General features: G+C 36.6%; 1 protein-coding gene across 14 annotated transcripts in view; it reads left to right on the top strand.

The window, feature by feature from the left end:
- mef2cb (myocyte enhancer factor 2cb) overlaps nt 1-25023 on the top strand; it is an 80437-nt gene that overhangs the window by 35371 nt on the left and 20043 nt on the right. For all 14 annotated transcript variants that reach the window (XM_077231625.1, XM_077231617.1, XM_077231620.1 and 11 more), the window contains one exon: nt 8568-8771. In XM_077231625.1, the coding sequence (XP_077087740.1) occupies nt 8568-8771 (204 nt within the window). The remainder of the gene's footprint in view (nt 1-8567; nt 8772-25023) is intronic.

The raw sequence follows: 25023 nt of genomic DNA, 5'->3' as shown, positions 1-25023 counted from the left end.
AATGCAGCTATTCTCCATACAATGACCATTCATATCTATCAAGCTCCAAAAAAGTACAAGAAAAGCATCATAAAAGTAATGCATCTGAGCACCAGTGATATTTTGTGTCATTGGTCCCTAAAGTTCTTGATATTATATTATGATTAGAATATATCTTGTATTTCAGTCCTACACAAATCTATTGCATTCATTTTATTTAATTATTTTTTGTAGTTCATTTATCTATTTATTTATTAGAGCTTGACGCATGCAGTTACCATCAACCAGTATTAAATGGAAAATATTAAATTTCATCCACAGAAAATATATAGTCCATAATGACAAAATTTTCCTTTTCAGGTAAATGTTTTGGTTTTACATAACCTTTTAATGCTCTGAGATACAGAGTTTTTAATCATAAACACAGATGAAAAGGAAAGGAGGAAAGAAACGGAGAGAAGTAGGAGGGGGGGCTGAGGTCAGGATGTTTTTGGCGAGGCTATCGGATTGCACAGAGAGCATCCTGTCTTGGTGTTATCGCTGTTCTCCTCTCCTTCTCTCTCTCTCTCTCTGTTTCTCTCACTCCCCCTTAACCAGACTTCAAGATCAGAGATTGATACAGGAAGGACACCTGATGAGAGTCAATGCCACAGATTTCCAGGTCTTGGGATAGAAAAGAATAAAGGGGGGACAAAGGAAGAAAACAGTCACATGCTTTTGAACAGTTTCTTTAAATATGGTTGAAATTAAGCATTTTATACTAATGAAGTACTTTTTGTTCTGTGCATGTTCAGATGTGTCACACTGTGTGGGATTGACCTCATGTCACACTACAAAAATAAACTTCGAAACTGCACGATTGCAGTGTTAGGGGATAATGGAATAGATAACATTTCAAATTTGTATAATTATTTGTAATGCATTACTTATTAAACACAGAAGCCCTAGAACATGACATTTATCCTTTTGCCAAAATTTGTCATACTTTTGTATGCTTAATGTCTAGTATGATCACATCGTTAGCCATATGTCAACAACTTTAATAAAAAGCAATGCCAAAACATACTGTGGCCTTGCAAAGTGATAAAAATAAGCTCATACATTCTCTAGAGTGGTTTTGGTCAGAAGATGCTTTGCTGAAAACATGCATCATAAATTGTTGTGCAATTATAGACTATATGCCATTTTCGACAGCTGGCACAAGGGTTATCATTGACTCTTGTCCTCTTGCTGCCATTCATCTGGGGCTGTGGCAAACAACCCGGTTCATTGTATTACAGGAGAACCGTGAAAACAGACATCACAAGACAAGAATTGGAGACCTTTGACTTGCAAAGGGTTTTTTCGTTTCTATTTTGCTTTTTCTCTCCCCTCTAGCTCTTAATGTGTTGACGATGTGGCTGGGGCTGTGCATATTTTCACTTCCTCTTTAAGGAAATCTTTCCATACCGAAGCCAAATAAACAACATACTGCTACAATGGTGTTACCTTAAGCACTGCATTCTTGAGATCTTTGCTCATTTTCATGCAAATGCATCTAAATTCTGTAGCACAGTTTCATATATATATATTCCTGTGGTGAAAAAGCTGGATTTTTAGCAGTCATTACTCCAGTCTTCAGTGTTGTGTGATTTACTTCAGAAATCATTTTAATATGCTTATTTTGTGAAAACAGTTGTGCTGCTTATATGCACTTAAAGGAATAATTAACCCAGAAAATATATCTTATGTCATTATTTACTCACTTCTACTTAATTTTTTTTTTAAACTGAGCACAGAGTCTTTATGCAGCTCGTTTGCATATAGTGACAATTCATATCTGTCAAGCTCCAAAAAAGACACAAGCACTATAAAACTATATATATATATATATATATATATATATATATATATATATATATATATATATATATATCGCTTTAAACCAAAAAAAATATATATATATATATATATATATATATGCTTATTTTTTTGTGGAAACCGTAATACAATATTTATTATACATAAAATATTTAAAAAAAAATCTTATTGACCCCAAACTTTTGAAGAGTAGTTTATATGAAATTGTTTTTTGTTATCCCTAACCCTAACCCTATGTAATTCCTCTGTACTTGATATTATTACATATACTTTGTATTGCATTAATTAACAGCTAAGAGCTTGAATACACTATAAAAACCTAAACCTACTCGGTCCATAAAAATCATCTTTTTCAAACATGTAATGTCTGAATGCTCAAACATTTTTGGCCCAGCTGTCGTCTCCCATCATTTCCTTGCTGATATCACCTCTCTCAGATTGGCAGCTTCCCTACGGCCCACCCTGTTTCTGGCGCCATGCTTATGGGCACAAGGCCTCAGCCGCCCTGGGCGGCCACTTTGGCTGCCTATAGCCCACCTCCTGAAAACACTTGCGAAGAGCAAGGCTCCTCCAGCAGGCCTCCCTGGCGTTGACTAGCTGCCCAGAAGCTTACACAGAGGGCATCAGTGTGAGGAGCCTGGCTTTCTTCCCCTCAGCCACTCAAACACTTTCCTGGGCACGTCACATGAAAGGACCCCCTGTGTCATAAAAGTGTTAGCCACATCGCTAACAAGAGCATGCTTACTGACTCATTTTCACACTGCTGAATACACAGCGTACACTTACAGGCTCGTTTGAGAGAGATGAATCTATCTAATAATTATTTCAAATCCAATTTTATTCAATGCTGATTGAGGCCCGGGACATAGTGTCTGATGTTGATAAGGGCGATGAGAGATTTGCTTCTACTTGAAGAATAAACATTGTTGATGCTGACTTGTCTTGGAAAATAAAATCAAACACATACATATGATTGTCTCATAGACTCTTTGAGTTCATGAAATGGTATGGAGTCTTTGATGCCGTCTTGTTATTGTACAGCATTAAAAATATATATGTTTTATATAATATAACTATTAAGTGGATATACAGTGACATTTATAGTTTTACACAACGTTTCTATTTTAAATAAATTCTTCAAAGAATCCTGACAAAAATATCAGTCTCCACCAAATTGTTAAGTAGCATGTTTTCAAAATTGATAATAATATTCAATATTTCTTGAGCACTAAAATCAGGATATTAGAATGATTTCTGAAGGATCATGTGACACTGAAGACTTGAGTAATGATGCTGAAGATTCAGCTTTGCCTTCACAGGAATAAATTACATTTAAAGTTTTTAAAAATAAATTTTGATCAAATAAATGCAACCTTAATGAGGATATCTTACTGACCAAATTTGAATAGAAGTAATAAGAGAATATTTCATTGTAATTTTGTATTCCATTTAATTTCCGTTTACTTGAATATGACATGAAGGGAATACAAAGTTTACAAAGAGCAAAAAGAACAATAACAAAGGTCACATTTTGGGATTTTTTTCAGCAGAAAGGCTCAATAAATAGGGTCAGTAGTTACTTCTGTGTTTGAAATCAAGTTTCTGGAAGCCTCCGTATGGTGGATGTTCATTCAGAAGTACGTACTTTAATTGGCGCTCAACATGTTTGTGGTTTTCACCCCTCTAACTGACTTGGCAAATGCAGGCACCACACGTTCTGTAGGCTTCTGTTACCTTTCTTTTCATCTCTGCCTCATGATGGTGTGATGGCATGGAGACGGTGCTTGATTCAGCCACCCATGACAACAGAGGCGTCTCTCCAATCAACAACAGAAAGGTGTAAAACAGTTTGAGTAAAATTAACAGCAAGAAAATAATGAGGCCCTCTGGGTATCCCATCACCCCTTGCTCTCCCCTCCACGATTCCCACCTTTCTCTTGTGATCGTTACCTCTGCGCCTGTCTCCTCACGAAACACGCTGTGCGTGTTTTTTCACTTTTTCATCTGTCTCTCCCACTCTCTCTCTTCTTTCTCTGCTTCTTCACCAGCATCATCGGGAAAATTCCTTTGCTTCCGCGAAGTACAACTTCTCCAAATTTCTCCTCTTAGAATTGATCTTCTTAAAATTCTTTTGTTCCTCTTACGCTAATTGTTATTCCACTTTTCTTCTCATTATTCAGAGCTTTTCTCATTTTCATTTTTTCACGCAGGTTTTGTTTCTTATTATGTTTCTGCTGATGACCTTCAAAACATTCTCTTTGTCACAAGCAAGTGATACTCATTGAGGCTTTGTAAGCGATGTGCTGAAATATCGCATGACTTTTAAACAAAATGTGTTGTCGTCAGTCAGTGTAGCTTAGCATAAACTGTGAGTTTGTTAACACAAATGCAACCTCTAAAATATGTTTAGAAAGGGAACCGAGCAGAATTTTGCTGGATCACACATATAAGCTTGATGTCTATTGTCAATACAACTACTGTGAGACTTTCGCATAATGATTCATGCAGTATATCATGAAGCGTGAGCGGGGAGATTTTGGGGTGCGTGGGTTGCATGGATCATGGTTCAGGGGCAGATGGTGACAAATGGACATTCATCCTCCCTGTCTCTGTCCTCTAGAGGAACTCCCCAGAGGGAAAAAATGCACTGGAGGCGGGAAGCAGAAGCGAAGCCATTGTGAAGGGGAAGCTGTCAGGCACTTCCTGTTATGAGAGGAAATGCATACAAATGTGCTTCCTGACCTCCCCCCTCCGACTCCCCCTCACACACGTGCACACACACACACACACACACACACACTCACACACCAATCTCAGGCTGGGAATCAGACCTTTTTTCTCCTTTTCATTCTTTCTGTTTGGCAGAAGAAAGTGATTCTCAGTCCTTTGAACAGCAGTTCAAGCTCACCTTACGTGCGCAATGGCACATTTATGTCTTGGCAGTTTGTTTGTCACGCATGATAAGAATGTGCTCAAATGATAAGGGCTTCACACTCCTGCGGTCTACAGGTTCAGGGTTCGAAGAAACAAAATCGTGATCGTCATGAACCGCGGTCCTTCAATCTTTGCAGCTCTCACCACATCGAGGAGGTGTTGCAACTGGCATTTTCTGCAATTAACACGCTGGATCGCTGAAGGCTCATGAGCTTCACAGATTGTGGAGGCAGGTAGTGAGCAGGAGAGGAGGAAGAACATCACACCCCAAGGTCCTTGTGATCACAATACACTGAACCAGCATGTTACATATATGGTGAACCTAAAAATGGTATTGGGGACAAAGAGTGAGCGAAAGCATAATGATGTTTTTCTTCATCAGATGAGATAAAATATGTAGTGATCAACGATGGTGGTCACAGCGAGGCGACTCCCTTAAAAACAGCTTTTATTTGACAGCTTCATCTCATGTTGAGTGGACCTGATTTGAAACTCTTTTTTTTCAAAGTAAAATATACTAGAAGTCTGTAAAAAAAAACTAATGTCATTCCATACCCGTATGGCTTTCTTTCTTCTGCGTAATGTCCATTGACTTTCATTGTATGGGCGAAAAAACTGGGACATTTTTCAAAAATTATCTTTTATGTTCCACAGAAGAAGAAAAAAATGTTGGAATGACTTGATGGTGAGCAAAGGATGACAGATTTTTCATCTTTAGGTGAACTATCCCTTTAAGAATAAAATATTGAGTGCACCACTCACTTAAAGAGGAATATTTGTGACCATGCCGCTTTAGAAAAAAAGACTATGGTAAAGGATAAGTGAAGTATCTTTAGAAGTATCTTTAGTATGTGTTGTTTTGTGACTGTGGGTGTTGATGTCACTAGCCACAGTTATGAGCTTGACCACAGTGATTATTTAAAGTACTTATATCGCCATATCTGAGTATGTGTGATACTACATCCTCTTTCAGAGAACTGCCCAGTGCACATTTTGGATGTGTGAATTAATTACTGACTCTGTTATTTGTTATTCAAATAATCCAAAATTCAAAGTCTGTTCATCAAACACATTGTTCAGCTTTTTCTTTTCTCCACCTGCTGTCATACTGGAGGATTTTTGGCTTATTCTTTTTGCATCTTGTCACACTTGCCAAATCTCCTGAAGCCTCAAGAAGAAACCTCTCAGAACTGCTAAGCCACAACGTGGAAGTTTGAAACTCTCGCCTTGGCTTTATCTTGCAAAAAAGGGAGCTGTCAAAACATCAGTTGTGTGCTTTAAGTGACTGTTCGACTTGTCAAAATAAACTTGTCAAAATGATACATAATCAATACATAATTACTTCGCTTATAAGTTGCTAGAAATATGATGATAGAAGATGACCAGCAGGATGAGATTCACTACTCTATCTTTTTTTTGTCAACTATAATCTTTGAAAGATGAGAGATCACTGTCAAATGAAATTGGTGAACTCCAGTTCAAGTACACACATTATAAAAACTGGTAACAAGTCATTATTCTCTTAAAGGGAATATACACTGTACAAAAATAATAATAATATATATATATATATATATATATATATATATATATATATATATATATATATATATATATATATATATACTCTTCGCGTCGTGACCTTATTACCACCTCGGGTGTGCATTATTTTTCTAATAATTCAATGGCCTGTCGTCAATTATTCATTACACACACACACACACATATATATATATATATATATATATATATATATATATATATATATATATATATATATTCATTATCTGTTATCTCAACTTTTTCTGTTGTCAAATCAACTTAGATCATTTACTGTATGTGTTTCAGATAACTTAACATAATATTTTGAGTTTATGTTGATTAAACCAATTCCTTCATTGTATTAACACAATTTTAAAATAAAAAAGGGCAACCAAGTTACCTACTTTAAGTTAAACTATTTTTTTTTACAGTGTAGTTCACCCAAGAATTAAAATCTTTCATCATTTATTCACCATCATATTGCACCAAACCTGCATGACAATCTTTATTTTGTAGGGCACAAACAAATAGTACTTTTTTTTTGTCCATACAATGAAGGTCAATAGGGTCCAGTGTAAATTAACTTTTATTATGTGGACAAAAAAGTTTATAATTAATAATAAATGTTTGGTGCTCTGCAGAAGAAAGTCATACTGGAATGAAATGAGGGTAAGTAAATTATTTTTTATTTGTGTGGGAACTATCCCTTTAAGAAGCAATTACTACCTTTTTCTTGGCTAATTCAGTCATATTAAATTGAAATTTGGCTTGAATAAAACCAGTTAATTTAGATGTACATGAAGTACATGTGTAGGTTACCTGACAACACTTTTTTTGTTACAGTATACTGTTTCCTTTTTATATTTGTATAAGGCAACATAAGTTTTTTGGGACTACATTTTTTTAATTAAGCACAACCTTACTGAAACGAAATCTTCATCTACTCTCTCATATAACTAGGGCTCATTCTTTATTTTTTCATTTAACACATCAGCTAAGATAAATAGTTTCTCCATGACAACGTCAGAAACAAATTAGCATCATCAAAGAAATACCTTATGCTAATACATGCTAATTTTCTTCCTTATCAAATTGCTTTGGTGATTATCACACGCACAGTATATTTTTAAAATTATGCATTTTCCTTCTGCATTAAATAATGCATAGATTTGCCCGTGAACATGGATCACATTAACAGGTGCATGGGGACATTTTGGTTACACTTATGATGTGAAGAGTTTAGCAGTTAGGCCGCAAGGTTCCTCCTCTTTGTTGTTCTTCTCAGGAGCTTGTGTGTGTGTGTGTGTGTGTGTGTGTGTGTGTGTGTGTGTGTGTGTGTGTGTGTGTGTGTGTGTGTGTGTGTGTGTGTGTGTGTGTGTGTGTGTGTGTGTGTGTGTGTGTGTGTGTGTGTGTGTGTGTGTGTGTGTGTGTGTGTGTGTGTGTGTGTGCTTTCTCCAACGCTGCATTTAAGTGCTCAAGAGACATGAAACCTATGAGGTCAGAGAGAGATGCTTCTTATTTTTAATGCTGCTAATTTAGATGAGAACATGCACTGAGAAGTCATTAACAGCCTCTCAAACACTCCGTGGCAGCGATGATCTTCGTGCGTGAGTGTGTTTGTATGTCTGCGCATCTGCTGGAAAGTGGATTTGCACACAGATGCACACGCGGAGAACTTGCCTCCCGTGCAATACAGGCAATCTTATTGTTTCCCCCAATTTGCTTGAGGTGAAAATGGTTAACCTTAATTATGAAATTAAATCCTAATTATACAGTTAAACTATTGTATTAGAGGGGCCAGGCACAGTTAGTGTTACTGTATTAATCTTAAATGAAAGGTAATTGAATGGTTTTGGAGCACACGGGTTATATTTCAATTATTAAGCTCTTTTCGTCTTATGAATATAAGAATAATAGCAAAAGTGAAATAAGTATTTTACTTAGGATTAAAGAATGGAAGATGATTTGAGATGATTTATGAGAGGAAGGAGCTATTACGCTACTGTCTATTTTTCCTGATAATGTGGAAGAGCACAAAGGAAAATAAAAGAAAGTAGACAGAAGGAAAGAAAACTAACATTGATTTTCCGAAGAAACGCTGTATTTAGGACATCTCGGGAGTCAAGAATATTTAAGAGTAGATTCAACGCGCTGAGTAAACACACATAGAGTCATCCATCTCAGTTTTTATACGGCGTCAGTGAAGCCTATGACTTGTCTAACCTTGTTTCCCCTCTTCTGTCTCTCTCTAGGTGACATTTACGAAGAGAAAGTTTGGCCTGATGAAGAAAGCCTATGAGCTGAGCGTGCTGTGTGACTGTGAGATTGCCCTCATCATCTTCAACAGTACCAACAAGCTGTTCCAGTATGCCAGCACAGATATGGACAAAGTGTTGCTCAAATACACTGAGTACAATGAGCCACATGAGAGCAGGACCAACTCTGACATTGTGGAGGTGAGTTTCTTTTAACACACTTAGCTGACTTTCCCACACTGTCAGCAGGTTGTTATTGTTATGGTTATTATAATGATTGATATATATATATATAATTAAAAAAAATAAAAAACACTTCTGTTTAAAAGTTTGGGGTCAGGGTCAGGTGTAATGTATTCCTGTGATGGAAAAGCTGAATTTTCTTACAATTAAAAATGTTTCCACCCAAAAAAAAAAAATTTTTTGTGGAAATATATATAATAATGTTGATTATGATAATGATGAAACCATGAGATTGTTTTTAGTAATAGAAAGTTCATAGAAAGCCTTTATTATTTAAATAGAAATATTTTGTGACATTAAAAATGTCTGCACTGTCAATTTGTATTAATTTAATGTTGGAACTAACTCACAGGATGTGAGACCAGAAAAATCAAGCCAAAAGAACATCAAAATAAAAAAGACCTTGAACACAGAGACACAGGGAATCGTGTCAGAACACCGCCCTTAATGGACATTAACTAATGATCTGATAAACGTTGTGCACTTTAGTTGCTGTTTAAAATGAAACTTGTGACAAAATGCATAGAAATAGAGTTTGATATTGGGGGTCCCTTAGGTTGTACCTGTCTGAAAGTCTGTGGGGGGGTCTGTAAAGGTTGAAAACCCCTGCAATAGTGAGTGTGTATGCAGAAAGATGTACATAAATGAGTGTTACGTGTGTGATATTTCAGTAGGTGAAATTTATCATTAACACGTGATTATGACTAGATTCCTTGTGCATAGTACCGGCGCACCCATATTTTCAGCTCAACCCTTGTCACGGTGAGACACTGTAGACGCAAACCCAACAACACGGCTTTTGCAGTCTAATTGATTAGAAAATAGACTATGAAAAGTGCACTAAATACATCCAGTGTCATTTGTCTTTTTGAATGCCTGCTGCTTTGATGTCTGCATTTTCTCTATCAGCTTAATGCTCCTTAAGGCTCTCAGGTCTTAGAGACACGTTTGTTGGTTCCTGCCCTTAACCTAACCTGAGGTCAGGCCGTGCTAAGCGATTGGCGGCAGACATCCAAAAGCATGTTGCAGCGTGAGCTGGTTATGTAATCTGCTTTTCTGAGATGTCACAACACATCTTGACAAGAAAAGGTGACACACATGGGATGACAAGGTGGTCCTCTGAAGGACTAAAGGGCTTTAAAAAGGTGTCCTCTTGCCATGCCAACAGCGCAACAACACACAAACAGGTCCATATCCCCAAACGGTTTTTAATATCACTAGATCTATGGGTGAGTTTGTGAAGTGAGTTGTTCTCAATTTAAGTGCAATCCAATTGCTTTGCACTTAGAGTCAGAAAAAAACCAACCAAAAACATGTTTTTCTGTCTACTTCCTTTTTTATCCTCTCACTCTGTGCTCAATCTTCATTTCAGCTGCGTGTACACTGGCTCAATAATTCTGTAGTGATCTTTTTTTTTTCTTTTTCTTTTTTGGTTTATTTAAATATTCAGCAATACTATATCCTTATGCATATGCATATATCTCATAAAGTCAGCGTAACTTCTCTTTTCTAATTTATATATTTTTAATTTGTTTTTATGCGCTTGAAAATTATCATCTCAAATGCAAAGATGGGTTTTTGGAAGTTCATCTGTCATAAAGTGTGAAACATGTCCTGTGTTTTTGTCTCTTATACAAACTAAGACCGTGAGGCAGATTTAAAGGGCAGAAAGAAAGTGCTTGTTATTCCTATAGTGCGTCAAGGCACAATTATAAAAATGCAAGCATGAGCAGCTGTGCATTGCACTTGAGAAAAGACTCAAGTAAATACTAGATTTTCTGTGATTTAATCTTAGAATATTTATCATTCCAATTCATATTGGAATTCTCAGAAACTCTCATTAGTGATTGAACAGTCATATATCTTTAAGTGTGTATTATTGTCCACACTCCATGGCAAGTGGTTTAGAAATTGAAGGAAGAAATTAATAAAGATCCGAGGTCCAATTTACGCTGAAATGGTTATATACCATTCAAGTTATTTTTTATTTTTTTCATTGCAATGTTGCAATCATCAGGTGAGAGTAAAATGGAATGTAAAGTCAGATTCAGGGCCCAGCAAAAAGGAATAAAGATTATAAAATAATTATATTTTATTAAAAGTACTTTACAATAAACAGGAATAACAATAAAAATTGTTTGTTTTTATTTTTTAATTTGATTTTAGTATATATCATACATAATATAATTTAAAAGTTAATATGGAAAATACACCGCTATTTAACACTATGCCAGCTATACAATTCTAGTTGAAATGTTTGAAAGTTTTTATTTAAATGTGCATTACAATTCAAACATTACTTCATGCTTTCAGGACTATCAGGAATCATTCTCACAATTTTAACAAAACCTCTTTTAGTTTAGTTTAGTCTTTTAGACCTGAAATTGTCTTTATTACTGAGTTTCGAGATTGTAAAATACACTTGCCATGCTTCACCATTTGAAACTTTTCTGCACTCTGCTTAAAGGGATAGTTCACCCAAAAATGAAAATCCTCTCATTTACTCCCCCTCATGTTGTTCCAAAACCTGTATGAGTTTCGTTCTTCTGTTTAACGTAAATTAAGATATTTTAAAGAATGTTGGTAACCAGACAGTTGACGGTAGCCATTGACTTCCATAGTATTTTTGTCTTACTATGGTAGTCAAGGGCTACTGTCAACTGTTTGATTAGCAACATTCTTCAAAATATATTCTTTGTGTTCAACAGAAGAACAAAACTCATACAAGTTTAGGACAACTTGAGGGTGAGTAAGTGATGACAAAAAAATTAATTTTGGGCTGAACTATCCCTTGAACATTATAACATTGAAGTAGAAATGAAATAAAAAAAGAGCATAGCGAGTCAAACTGCTCCCATCACCAAGCAACAGCTATAGTGGAGTTTCTTTCCTATTTGCCAGATTTCGTGTTTGAGAAATCGATTTCGAAGGTGGCTAAAATACTGCCCTAACTGGATTTGTCGACGCTGAAGCGTTGAGCTCCTGCAGGGCCCCGTTTTTCTGCTGCTAGGTTACATCACGGCCAGGGGATGTGGGCGGTAGGAGGTAAAGAGGAACAAAGCAGACTTCCTGTTGTGATGGCAGGATGGGGACGAGGCCTAAGGGTGGGCTGGAGGGGGAACTCGGCATAGGGGTGTCAGTGCCATAGTTCAGCTTTGAGCTGTGGAGTGTGTGAGAGTTTGCGTGTGTGATTCTCGTATCGGATTTGGATGGTCTCAAACGTGTTCAAAACTGTAGATTTAGCATTGTTTAAACGGGCGAAAAACAGACAGACACACACTCATATAAAACACACAAATCCGAGCAATCTTTCCTGTCTTTGCCTGGAGTGCCTGTGGGGTGCAGTGGGAGGATAAGGAGAGGCAGGGGAGCCGGGCGCAGCGTGTGGGCGTCTTGAAGAGCAGCCCGCTGCATTAGCAATAAAGCTCCATGTAATTAGCATGTCTTTGGTTGATAATTAGCGTTGTAGGGAGAGAGGCAGTGAGAGGCTCGCCCAGCCTCTTTAGCTCTATTTATGAGAGGCTAGAGGCTCTTCTACCCTACTCTACTATCCGTGGCTCTTTCTTTCCGCTTATGTCTTCCGTTTTCGCCCCATTTTTATCTCTGTTTTCGTAAGGTCAGGCCATTATTTCATTCAGCCGAAATGCATGCGGACGTGCCTTCCTCAATATGGCATTGGCGTAATTAATAACATAAACATGAGAACAGAGACATGAAAAAATATGTAATTTGCAAGAGCGGAAAATCTTCTCAGATAGATTTTTTAAAATGTTTGTCAAAGAATCTGATTTCATTTATTATGTCACAAGACATAATGGTGATAGATTTATCATACACATCAACCTTGTTAAATGAAACAATTGAGTTTACTGTAATGTAATAGAACATAGTTTTGAATTCATACTTCTTCATGCCTCAGTCGAAGCACCTTTCCTACCGTGTTTAGCTTTCACAAAAAAAAAACCTCATTAAAAGTCTCCTCCGTCTTAACATCTGAAGCTAGACGAAAGATGGGAAGGTCCAGATAATTACACCTTAAGTCGTGAAGAAAGAACAAATTACGAGTGCTTGTGTAAGGTCAAATTATCTATAGTTTTAGATTAGCAGGGGGTGAAAACAACAACAAAAAAACCAATGCCGCATTTATTTGGCAGGTGATTCAAAACTTGGGCATGGATTTCCCATAGTGCACTGTGGACAAGTTTCCTAGCATAGAGAATTGTACTCGCAACCTTCAGATTACCAGTCTACTCTCTAACCATTAGGCCACGACTGCCCCCAATTAAGGTGTCCTACACGGGGCTCAAACCCACAATCTTTGGATCAGAGTGCCTGTCGCGCATCTCGTTGTCCAACTGTGCTGACATTGTTACGACACTATTCTTGCCTATTTTATTGGAAAATCTTATTAAAGGCAAAATCATATTTAGCTATCGCTAAAAACCACGCTATCTAGATATTCTGAATTCTGGTCAACTACAAGCTATTTTCGCTGTGTATAAAACATACAATATGCTTCAAATTATTATTCATATATGTAAATATGCATAACTTTAATGAAAAGACAAGGCGATGTCGCTGTTGTGGAAGAAATTAATAAAGAATATCAGTCACAGCTGCAATCATTTTTAAAGTTTACTTGGAACTTGGGTATCAAAATGATTCCTGAGCTTCCCAGAGGTAAATATGACTTGAGAGGGTGTTCATGTCCAATTCTTAAGTAGGAAACTCATATTTGCGATAATTCCGATAGCACGGGATGGCAGCATTACCACTGGTTTTGATTTTTGTGCAACCGATGACAGATCAGCTGTATTGATTCTCACCAAACTTTTTACTTTATTGGCCATTGCATGAAATCAGTAAAATAATGAATAATGTAAAATATATCAATATGAAAAAAATAAAGCATTTTATACATACTATTTAAATGTAACATTTATATTACATTTCTATTACAAATTATATAAAATTATAATTATATAAAAACATTTAATATATAATATATAACTAATATATAGTACATAATGTGAAGAAAACAAAATAATATATAATTACTTAAATATATAAATACAGGCAAAGTAATGAGTAATATATGTAGCTTTAGGTAGAAGCACCAGCTAAATGACTAATTAATAAGCATTATTCACATTTTTTTTTAATTATTATTAATTCAGAACTGTTTTAACAGTATTAAAACCGAGCGAGATTAACATGAAAGGAAGCAGGTTGTGGCTGCATGCCTTACTCATGTCAACACTCGCGTCATCACATGGAGCGGTCGTGTGAACAGGACACAAACACTTGAGAAAGAGTTTGCCAAGCCCATCCCATCGTAGATTAGCTTTATCTGAACATCAACCTTTTAATCTTCTCTCTTCTTTCACCTCTACAACTTCTAAATGAATCGGCAACAGAAAGGAGCGCGTTTAGCTGCAAGCGGCGGGAGACAAACTGAGAGAGGGAACGACAAGGAGGGAGGCTGGTGATTATTTCAAAAGGTCACACTGTTAATGACTACCTGCTTGGTTAATGAGATTCCACAAAGCTCCCTCACAACGTTTCACCCTCATATGTGTTGCTGTGTGCTGAGATGTGTAAGAAGGGTTGCAGGCGTCAGGCTTCTCTCAACTTGCATCTGTTTAAGAAGGAGAAGTGGGGGGAAACATGAAGATAAACACAGGTTCATTAAACGTCTTGGAGAATGCTTAATGTGGACAAGGTACACTAATTAACTGAATTTCATTTTCATTTCTTCTCAAAGTGGCAGTAAAGAGTTAATTAAAATATATTTTCCCTCGTAAGGACTTAGCACATTAGCCGGCTCCTCCGGTAGAACATTCCCTCAGTTGTCTTTTGAAAAGACTTTCTTTCTTACTAGTTTGAGTAATCAGAGATCAGAGAGAACATTAGCCTACAGCGGTTTTCTCTCAGTGCCGAGACTCAATGACCATCTATTTAACTTACAAAGGCCCGCTATGACATAACACACTCGCATAACTGTGTCCTCTTACAGACAAACATACATCTGATTGAGGGAAATATTTGTGTACCACCATAATCTACCACAACGCACACGCATACTATTAATGGCTCACGCAATAAGTCAATAAGTTTATGCTAATTTAACCGAGTGATGTTCAAGCTCAATGTTTTTGCCAGAATTTTTGATTAAGCTCAGAAGAGGCTTTGTCTAGTTTAGCAAATAAACCTTGTGACATAGACAAGTCAAGAGAGGAGGAGTGTAGATAAACAATGAGCATCACAAACAGGATGTAAAGCCTAATTTAAAGGGAAGCGTTATTATTCTTAGAGTATGTGATACACTTGATTGCTTGAACACTAATCATACACCTTACAATTGGTTGTAAATAAGGCATCTATGATGAGCCTAATTTGCATAGAAAGGCGTGTTTTTCCAATGATGTAATTTAAATATTAAGTGAAGCACTACTTCAGTGCAGTTCTTCTTGTTAAACTAGGTTGTTGCCGGTTAACCTTTAAATCCATGAATGTTTCTCCAATCATTATTAAATATTCGGCTCTTTAGCGACCTCATATATATCTAACACGGATGGATCTCTACCTGTCGCGATAATATAAAACTGTCTTGATATTACTCACTTCATCTTTGTGTATCAGACATTGCACTTATTCAGTCATCAAAGATTTAATTATTGATGTGCAGAAAAAAATATACATACACTGTTACGCATCTCGGTTCTTTGGCGACCCTGTACAATTTGTACAAAAAATGCATGGGAAAACGGGCATTCTTTTATATATTTTTTTTCTTAATATATTGTTTATAATGAATTGATTGTGGAATACTAAGAAGGTTGATGTCCAACTTTAACTATTTAACTATTGTGTCACACATGAAACACTATTTGGACTATTTCATCATTGGATTTGATTGTTTTAGGCATGCTTTTTCCAGCTATACGCATATGTTTGTGTTGAGTTTGTGTGTAACTGATGGCCATATCAAATTCCTGTGTTTCTGCTGATGCATTTGGCAAATAAAGTGATTCTTATCTTATCTTATCTTATCTCATCTTATCTTATCTTATACTTTTTTCAAGATTAAGCATCACAACTGTTCAGTGTTGGGGAAAGTTACTTTTAAAAGTAATGCATTACAATATTGCGTTACTCCCCACAAAAGTAACTAAGTACGTAACTTAGTTACTTTTTATGGAACGTAATGCATTACATTACTTTTGCGTTACTTTTTCTCACCTGCATGGGCTTGTTTGTTTGTTTTTTAATAACAGCTAAAACAATCTATTTTTGCCAATTGTTAAGGCCCTTTCACATCAAAAGTTAAATGAATAAGCCTAAGGCTGAAGGAAATGCATATTTACTACTGTACAGTAGAGGGCGCCGCTCAAACAAACCTTTCAGCTGCTGCTGTTCTTGATTAAATAACAATAGGATACAGGAGAAGGAAGTTCAACAAGTCATTTTTGCTTATTAGTATGGTTGAATTAGATCATTGTAGGTCAGCAGCAAAGACATTGGTTAATAAAGTGAGATTAAATACATAAAGTATATTTGTGTAATTTAACATAGTTAATTATAAAACTTTTGCACAAAATTCTGAGATTGCATTTGACTGTTTTTATTCATTTTGAGGAATACTGAATGTTTTTGTGCAATTGAGATGAGTAAATGCATGTTCAATGCAAATGCACACAACACCTCACTTTATTTCTCTCAACATGGGGACAGGAGAGCTGTCAGTCAATAAATGTGAAAAAGTAACTAGCGTTACTTATTTGAAAAAGTAACTCAGATATTTTGTTGTAAATTGAAAAAGTAATGCGTTACTTTTACTAGTTACTTGAAAAAGTAATCTGATTACGTAACTCAAGTTACTTGTAATACGTTACCCCCAACACTGCAACTGTTTTCAAAATTGATACCAATAACAAATGTTCCTTGAGCAGTAAATCGGCATATTAGAATGATTTCTGAAGGATCATGTGACACTGAAGACTGACAATTCTGCTTCGCCATCACAGGAATAAATTAAATTTTTAAACAAATTAAAATAGAAACCAGTTATTTAAAATTATAGTAATATTTCACTAAAGGATTTGACTTCCTGTAGGTTGTGAGATGATTTGGAAGACTTTGCATAATAATAACCAGAATATATTTTCTACGGTTCCTTGACAAGACGAAAACAACTGTAAAATGTGACATGCGTGCATTTAAAGCAGATCTCATCGCTCGTTCGGTGTGAAGCATCACCGGTCCAGAGCATGTTGACCCCACAGCCTTAGAACAACTTGTTGAACTTCTGCCACATGGCAGCTGGATGTCAACGAGAAAAGATAATTCTGCCTCTTTTTCTCTCTTTTACTCCGTCTAAATCTCTTGTGTTTTCCTCTACACTTCCCTATGATTGGAAACAGCTGCAAAGCGTCTACGGCAACACTTTTAAAATGAGTGTATTTCAGATGTGTCCAAATTAGGAGCCCCCTCCCTTTCCCCCTTCCTCCCTCTGTTTGTGTGTGTGTGTGTGTGCGTGTGTGTGTGTGTGTGTGTGTGTGTGTGTGTGCGTTTATGAGGGTTTTTTTTAGCATCCTTCCCCTAATAAATGTCTCAAAAAATGGTAGTGGTCTAAAAATAGTGTACTGTGTTGCTAAATTTAGCACTTGGCTTATTGCGCTGGCAAAGCAAATGGAGAAGAATAGTCGTGGAGAGGCAGGGTGAGTAAGCAAGACTCTATTCATTCTACAGCTTGTGTGGAGGACTCTAGTGAACTGCTGCCCTTGGACAGCGTTCCTCCCCTCACCGCCAGACCTGGGGGTGCCACTAAACATTTGATCCTGGGGATAAAAGCTGTTATTATTTATTTATTTATAAAGACTCTAAAGGGTTTTTATGGCTAGTTTAACGGATCTGAATGGCTTCTCCAGTGATTTAAAGTCACAGACACTGAATAGTGCATGCACACATTATATTGATATTTACAGAAACGGCTGTGATTGTAGATTAGATTTTTTATTAATTTATATGAAACATTTTAGGTTATAAGTTTATAACTAAAAGAGAATAAGAATGTATTAGTAAAATGGCCTGTTCACACCAAGAACAATAACCATAACAATAGCAATATCGATGAAGTTTTAAAAATCGTTCTTATTCTATAATTATAAGTAAGTCCACACCACAGCTAAAATGATAACGACATAGAGTTTCGATATCATTGGAATCACATTCAGAATGATTTTTTTTCCAGCTAATGAACAATAAAAACATTGACAGCCAATTGGATTCCATCCTGCTATAAAGATCTTAAAGTGTCAGATGATATAATTGCTACGTGCGCTTATAATAAACAGAACATTATCGCAAGTTGGGGATAAAGGTATAGCAGATATGATGAAGAGGCTCTACTAATACTGTAATGAGAGTTAGTTGACATGTATGTGCAGCGTTATTTACAGTCAACAGAATGTCTAAAGGGGATCGTCAAAATAAAGTGTTACCTAGTTATCTTTATAGTTATCATTCTGGGTCTGAACGGCCTTAAGACTGTATGAGTGAGTATTTTATTTTTCCTAACTGTTCATTTTAAATTAAATTAGTTAATTTTTATATGGTACTGCGGACTGACAAATACATTTTCAAAAGTACACATTTTTCATGTTTTTCATGTTAATATAATGTCATATAAAATTGCATAAAGCTACATGTATAATAATTATACAACATTTAAAAATTTTACAAATTCTTATTGGTGGAATATAATGCCACTGCAATGACACCCAGTCTCAAGTAAAAAAAAAAAAATGAAAAGATGAAAGATGGGCTCTATTCATCTGCATGAAACTCATAGACTGACCTTAAATCAGCATAGCACATGACATCAGCACTTAAGATACAAGAAACAAGGCTGTCCTGTCTGGCTGTCCCTCTTACTGTCAGTGGAAAATTAGCAATCTATTTCTGTATATGGGTGTAGATGGCAGTGTCCCCTCACACAGGGCCCGAAGGGTGTGGAAACACAAGGTCATGCCAGAGAGGTCAGCTGCCTGTGCATTGTTCCTCAAAAACCCTCTGCCCCTTCCTGTAATGCAGCTGCATGATAAGAACCCCTACAGACAAAGGCTGATAACTGATGTGTGTGTTTGTGTGTTTGCGCGTGTGTGTGTGTGTGTGTGTGTGTGTGTGTGTGTGTGTGTGTGTGTGTGTGTGTGTGTGTGTGTGTGTGTGTGTGTGTGTGTGTGTGTGTGTGTGTGTGTGTGTGTGTGTGTGTGTGTGTGTGGGCGCGCACTGCGCGCAAGTGTGATTGTAGCTCATTGATTCCAAAAAAAGAATCACAGCCAATGTGTGTGCGTGTGTGATAGGTGTCCTTCTGTCTCTCTAGAAATAAAATAAGACATTAAGACATAACCAGCGTGTTTCAAATGGAAAGATGGCCATGGTATAAGCACCCCTTTATTTAGCTAGACTGAGTGTCATTGTGTGCATGTATGGGATGCTCCATTAGGTCATATGAATGACTTGTTTGTCTGTAATAGCCATGGAGAGAGCATATGAGATGATACGCTTTACGGTCATATACCAGAATCTGAAAAACATGGCACAAATGTTCAACAGAGTATCACATTATTGTAAAGGTAGTAAATAAAGACACAAGCATATTTCGTACAGTGGTTTATCATTGTTAAGAATAATGTTTCTTTGAGTAACAAAAGTAAGCTTTGAGTAAGCTGTACTCTTGAAAATAACTAAATATCTATTATCTTTCTCTCTGTGTACTACTTCACTTAATGCCTGTGTATTGGGAATAGCTTTAATTTTAGAAATGCCTAACTATAGAACATTTTAAGTGGATTTGAATTTTTCCTATGTTCATCCATTCCAGGATGTAATTAGATGCTCAAGGTATGATATTACTTATCCATTACCTACTGTAATCATGAGAAATCAAATTTTCCTTGATCGGTTGAGGTAAAAGAGTTCATTGTGTCAAGAAAACATACTGTAACTTTTAGAATGTAAAACTTCTTAATTGAAAAAAAGACGGCTTGTTCGTTCTGCATATCTGAGGTCAAACCAATGAATATATACAAACTCATATAAGAAAAAATGTAATGGTAGTGTATATTTATATTTATATTTATATTTGTTTTTTTACATTTTATTTAAATAACTCTATGCTCACCAAGGCTAAATTTATTTAAAAACAGCAATATTGTGAAATATTATTACCATCTAAAATAACTGCTTCCCATATTAATATATGTTAAAATGTTATTTGTTCCTGTGATGACAAAGCTGAATTTTCAGCATCATAAATGTAGTCTTCATTGTCACATGATCCTTCAGAAATCATTCTAAAATGCTGATTTGCTGATCAAATAACATTTCTTATCATCATCCATGTTGAAAACAGCTGGGCTGCTTAATATTTGTGCATACATCTTGATCAGTTTTTTTTTTTGTGTGTGTGATAAATTATTTGAAATAAAAATATTTTGTAAGATTATAAATGTCACTTTTAATCAATTGTATCCATCCCTGCTAAATTTAAGTAGCCTATATAACAATAAAAAAAAATTAAAAAAAGTTTGAATGGTAGTAGTTGATAGTATTTTTGGTGCAAAATTTTTCGGTATGACCTGATATGACCTCTGTTACCAATATCCATATTAACCATAAAATGACGGGCCTATAGTTTGTCACTTTGATGTGTGATTATAGTGTAGAGGGGGAAGGGCTCAAAGCAAGAAAATTATAGTAAAGTAGCGTGTTTTTAGGAGTTGAGAGGTGCCCACTTCCAAAGGCTGAAGAGCATGATGGGTTAGTTCAAAGAAGGATAGTATTCTGTGATACACAGGCACATATGCATGCTAAATCCTTTGTCATCTGCATTCATGTTTCACTACACTGCCGTAGCATGTTCAAACCACACTTAATTGTACGGTGGCTTCCCTGCTTTCTCTCCAGCCATATGCTTCCAATAAGGTCAAGACAGACTGGCTCTCTTCCTAACGTTCCTCTTCCTCATGTTCAACGGGAGCAGGATACTCTGCCCCCCCCCCCCCCCCTATAATACCATATCAAAGCAAAGAGTTTTTAGTGAGGCCATCTGCAGAGCCCTTTTGCATGGAGTGTGTGTCTGTCACTGAGCTTTCTCTGACCTTCATCCATTCTGTTGAAGCAAGAGGCATGTATGACTGTATGCAATAATTAACTCCAACTTACTCGCAGCACACACATGGTGGAGGCGTGACTGTTGAGGTGCATGATGTCATCTCTGTTGGCCTAATGGGACCACCTTGGAGTTAGTGGCTTTATAGTGGATTTGTATAAGAGAGAAAGAAGTGGTAAAAACACTAGTACATGTGCTGGGCAAGGAGAGTCACTGAGCTGCCAAAATAGAGCCTTGTGTGAAATAATATATTTTTTTGTAAACCGCTAACGTGAGTGAGCTAATGAAAACAAATGTAACTGTTCTGCTAGGACCTCAGAGTAACAGTGCAAACTTTGATTATCAGTGCAAGTTCTTTGAATCTGTCTGACAGGGACACCGAAATGTGATAACTAATTATTTTGCTCAACAGTAATAATCATGATTATTAGTCAGGATTGTTCTCATTTGAGAAACTTCTGTTTACATTTGAAAACTGGTAAAACTTTAAGAAGCTTCTGTCAAAATCTAAAATAGTGAAATTCCTAATATCAATTCCAATAATTTAAAAGTATGTTTATGTTTTCTTATAAAGCCACAAAAAATACCCTGTATTGTAACACATGAGTAAGTGCATTAATTCAGCAATGACAATTGCAAGTAATATAGTTGAGATTCATTTTTGGATTTTATATTTTTTTTCACTGAGAAGTAAAGATTTTTTAGATTAATGAGATTTACTGGCAGCAAACAAGCACAAGCGGTCTTGTGAAGAAGCACAGACCGACTGTATTACAAATTTATTTGAGCAGAATATCACAATTGAGTTTGTTAAACATGTTTGACTGTGTTTTCAGATAATTAGCTTCTTTTTTTTGAGAGAGAGAGAGAGTATGTGTGCATGGTCACCAGGTTGTGTATTAGTAAAACACTGGGCAGAAACTGTATTCAGTTTGAGAGAAAATTTTAAGAGAAAAGAGCTTCATCTTCCAACCCCATACATGAAAGCCAATGCAAGATTAATGTCAAAAGAAAAAGAAAAGAAAAAAAACACGTTTTTAAGGATAAATAACCAGTGGACCAATATCACGGACCATTATACTTAATTAATCGAGGGAAGCATAAATTGTGATCATCATTAAAATACGCTTAAAATACGATTAATCGTCCATATTTTGTTGTCAGATCATATAAATTAAGCTTGTCTATTTTATCTCCTGGTCTCCAGCAGAATATTGAATGAGGGACTTTCTCCAGAATTGCCTGCAAACCTGTCAGCTACATTCCACAACAGAAAACCTCTTAAAAATAAACCATGAGGTCTGTCTGGGTCAGAATCCCTCATCAATCTGGCCTGGTTTTAACTAGATGTCTAAATGAGCACTGGACACTGTTCAGATCTTAAAAAGAGGTCAGAGTAAAATGATCAGTAGTGAAGGGAGTAGGGAATCATCTTTGGCTACTCGAGCTAGAGTTTCTCTGGCTTGATTACAGCTGGAATTGCAAGACCGTAGTTGATATCAGTCCATTATTTAGGCTTCAGCCTGGAGAGGAGGTCTGACAGAAGGAGCCAGGAGAGATGAGAAGTATGAAGAAGTTTAATTAGGAGCATACCATTGAAGGAGACATTCCCTCCCACTATTCTCCTTTCCTTGTCTCGCCCATTCTTGATTCTCAGAAACCTCCAGCCGTTCGGCCCTTCCGCAGCTCTACATTGACTATCTCTGTGCATTTTAGCTTTTTATCAGATCCCCCTCCCTCACCACCGCCTGGCCATTTTCCACTTTGTTAGATTGATTACTTCTCATCGATGTTTTGGAAGGACAATCATGCCGCTTTCATCTCGCAGAGCTATTAAGACGTCAGAATGTTCTCACTGCTTGGTCCAAGTACATGGTGTTTGTTGTCTACTGTATCTTATTTTTAGACCAGCAAACTAGAAGCATTAATTTTGCAATTGCTTCTTGGGAAATCAATTGCATTGACTGTGTGTTTTGCCTTCTTTTAGAAATGAAGAGCATAGGAGTGATTATGAGTGAGTCATTTTAAACCTATGGGAAAGAAAAATTAATAATGGGATCTTTTTAAAGTCTCAAATGTTTCTCCTAAACAGCAATGGCATTAAACGGAGTTCAAATAGAGACTTTGGTCCCACTTTATATAAAGTGGCTTTAAGTACTTTTGCACTTACATTGAAATTAATAATATGATACAATGGACTTATTGTGTACATACATTTGTTTTACAAGGGTTTCACAATACAACCTGAACACAAGTACGTTGTACTTATTTTTCGCTGTAAGTACATAGTACTTAAAGCCACTTAATATAAAAGTGGGACCAAAGAGACCCCAGTGTGTCTTCTCTCTCAACGTGTCTCAATACCTGCTTACATTGGCCAAGAAAACAAATGGATCTGTTGTCACTGGTTGTCCCTAAAAGATTCCAAGTTTATAGATGAAATTTTTTATCCAAAAATCAATTTAATTCAATTCATTTAAATTCAATTCAATTTATTAATACATTTATTATTAATTTATTTATAGAATGTAATTAAAAAATAAATTTATATTATTTAGTATGGCCTGTTTTTTAAGTATTTTTAAATATTATTTTTACACTTTTTATGAGATCTTTTTTAATGTCTCAATTGTTTCTCACAAGATCAAATCGAGAATGTTGCTCTACTGAGAAAAAGACCCTGATAAATATGCTCATTTTTGCCAAGTCTGCAATCAAAAGTCACATTTCTTTTCCATTAAATTCACCTGAGCTGTGATAATTAACTTTTATAGCTCTGTAAACTTACTCTCTATGTCTCATTTGTGTCAATGTTTTATTTAATTTAAAACTATGAAAAAGATGATGCTTCAAAGAGGTACAGTTAAGACCTCCGCTAAGCCTCCTGAGCTATGAGTGAGCAACATCTGAGCACACTTGTTTCTCTCATGGGAATGGGTGTTTGTACAGCCATTTATGGCCATCTTCAGCATACACGATTTGATTGGCTAACTCTGCCACCCTACAGCAGAACATGTGTGTGTGTGTGTGCGAGGGCTGGTGACAGGTGTGGACACTCTGACAGGTGCACATATCTGGAATGAGTGGCATAGCGGCGGACCGACAGGGGCATCAGAGCGGCTTCATGCTGGGTCTTAAACTGCCGATCCCTGCTTGAGCGCTCACTCAGTCAGCATGGCCTCCCATCAGCACACTATAGTCTACTCTGCCTCTTCGCACTCCGCTGCCTCAGATCGACAACACCGCAATCTTCCCCCACCCTGGTGTCGAGGCAATACCTGAGTTCTGCTAGTTAGGGGGCATCCTATCATTGCAGGCGAAAATAAACCCACTTTTGAAGTAACCAATTTGATTGGACTACCACAATTAGGTTATCTGGAGCTATAGCATTATAAAGTTGTTTAGTTTGTCTTTTTTAATGACTGAGACTCAAAATCCGTCATTTTCTATTTCAGTCGCACAAAACAACCAGCCCGGTACTCATCATCAAAGCATTTGATAAGCTCAATATGTATAAAGGAAGAAAAAAAAGCTCTCATCTTGCAGTGCCGCTCTCCACACACTCCCTCAACACCTAATAGAAGCGTGTCATAGCAAAGAAAAGAGGATGAGAAACCCGTCTTCATCAAGCCCTCGTGTCAGCAGAGTAAATTAATTCTTGTGTGATTGATGCAGACAGGCAGATGAAGGCAGAGAAGGACTGTGTGTGAGAGCGCAAGCCGCACATATGTTAGCTGGTGGCTAATATCCCGCCATGCCACACTTAAAGACAGTTGATCCAGTGGAACGCCTCCCGCTTTGATGAGACGTCAGACTGCTCGAGAACCTTGTGCAGATAATGTCACGAGACAGTTGAGGGGGGTTGGGTATGGTGCGGCATGTGGCAGTGTGCCTCAAGTTTTTATTTCTTCTTTTTAACCACCCCCCACTCCCAAAAAATGTCTCTCGCAGAATTTCTGATATTAGCTGATTTTGTATCTCTCAGGATGGCCGAATCTCTTAACTACATTGAATGAACACAATGGCTTAATGGTA

Source organism: Siphateles boraxobius, unplaced genomic scaffold (genome assembly GCF_051911475.1).
Source record: "Siphateles boraxobius isolate OS27281-9 unplaced genomic scaffold, OSU_SipBor_1 16, whole genome shotgun sequence".
NCBI lineage: Eukaryota > Metazoa > Chordata > Actinopteri > Cypriniformes > Leuciscidae > Siphateles > Siphateles boraxobius.
The sequence above is the reverse complement of the archived record's forward strand: the minus strand, read 5'-3'. Positions and strand labels throughout refer to the sequence as shown.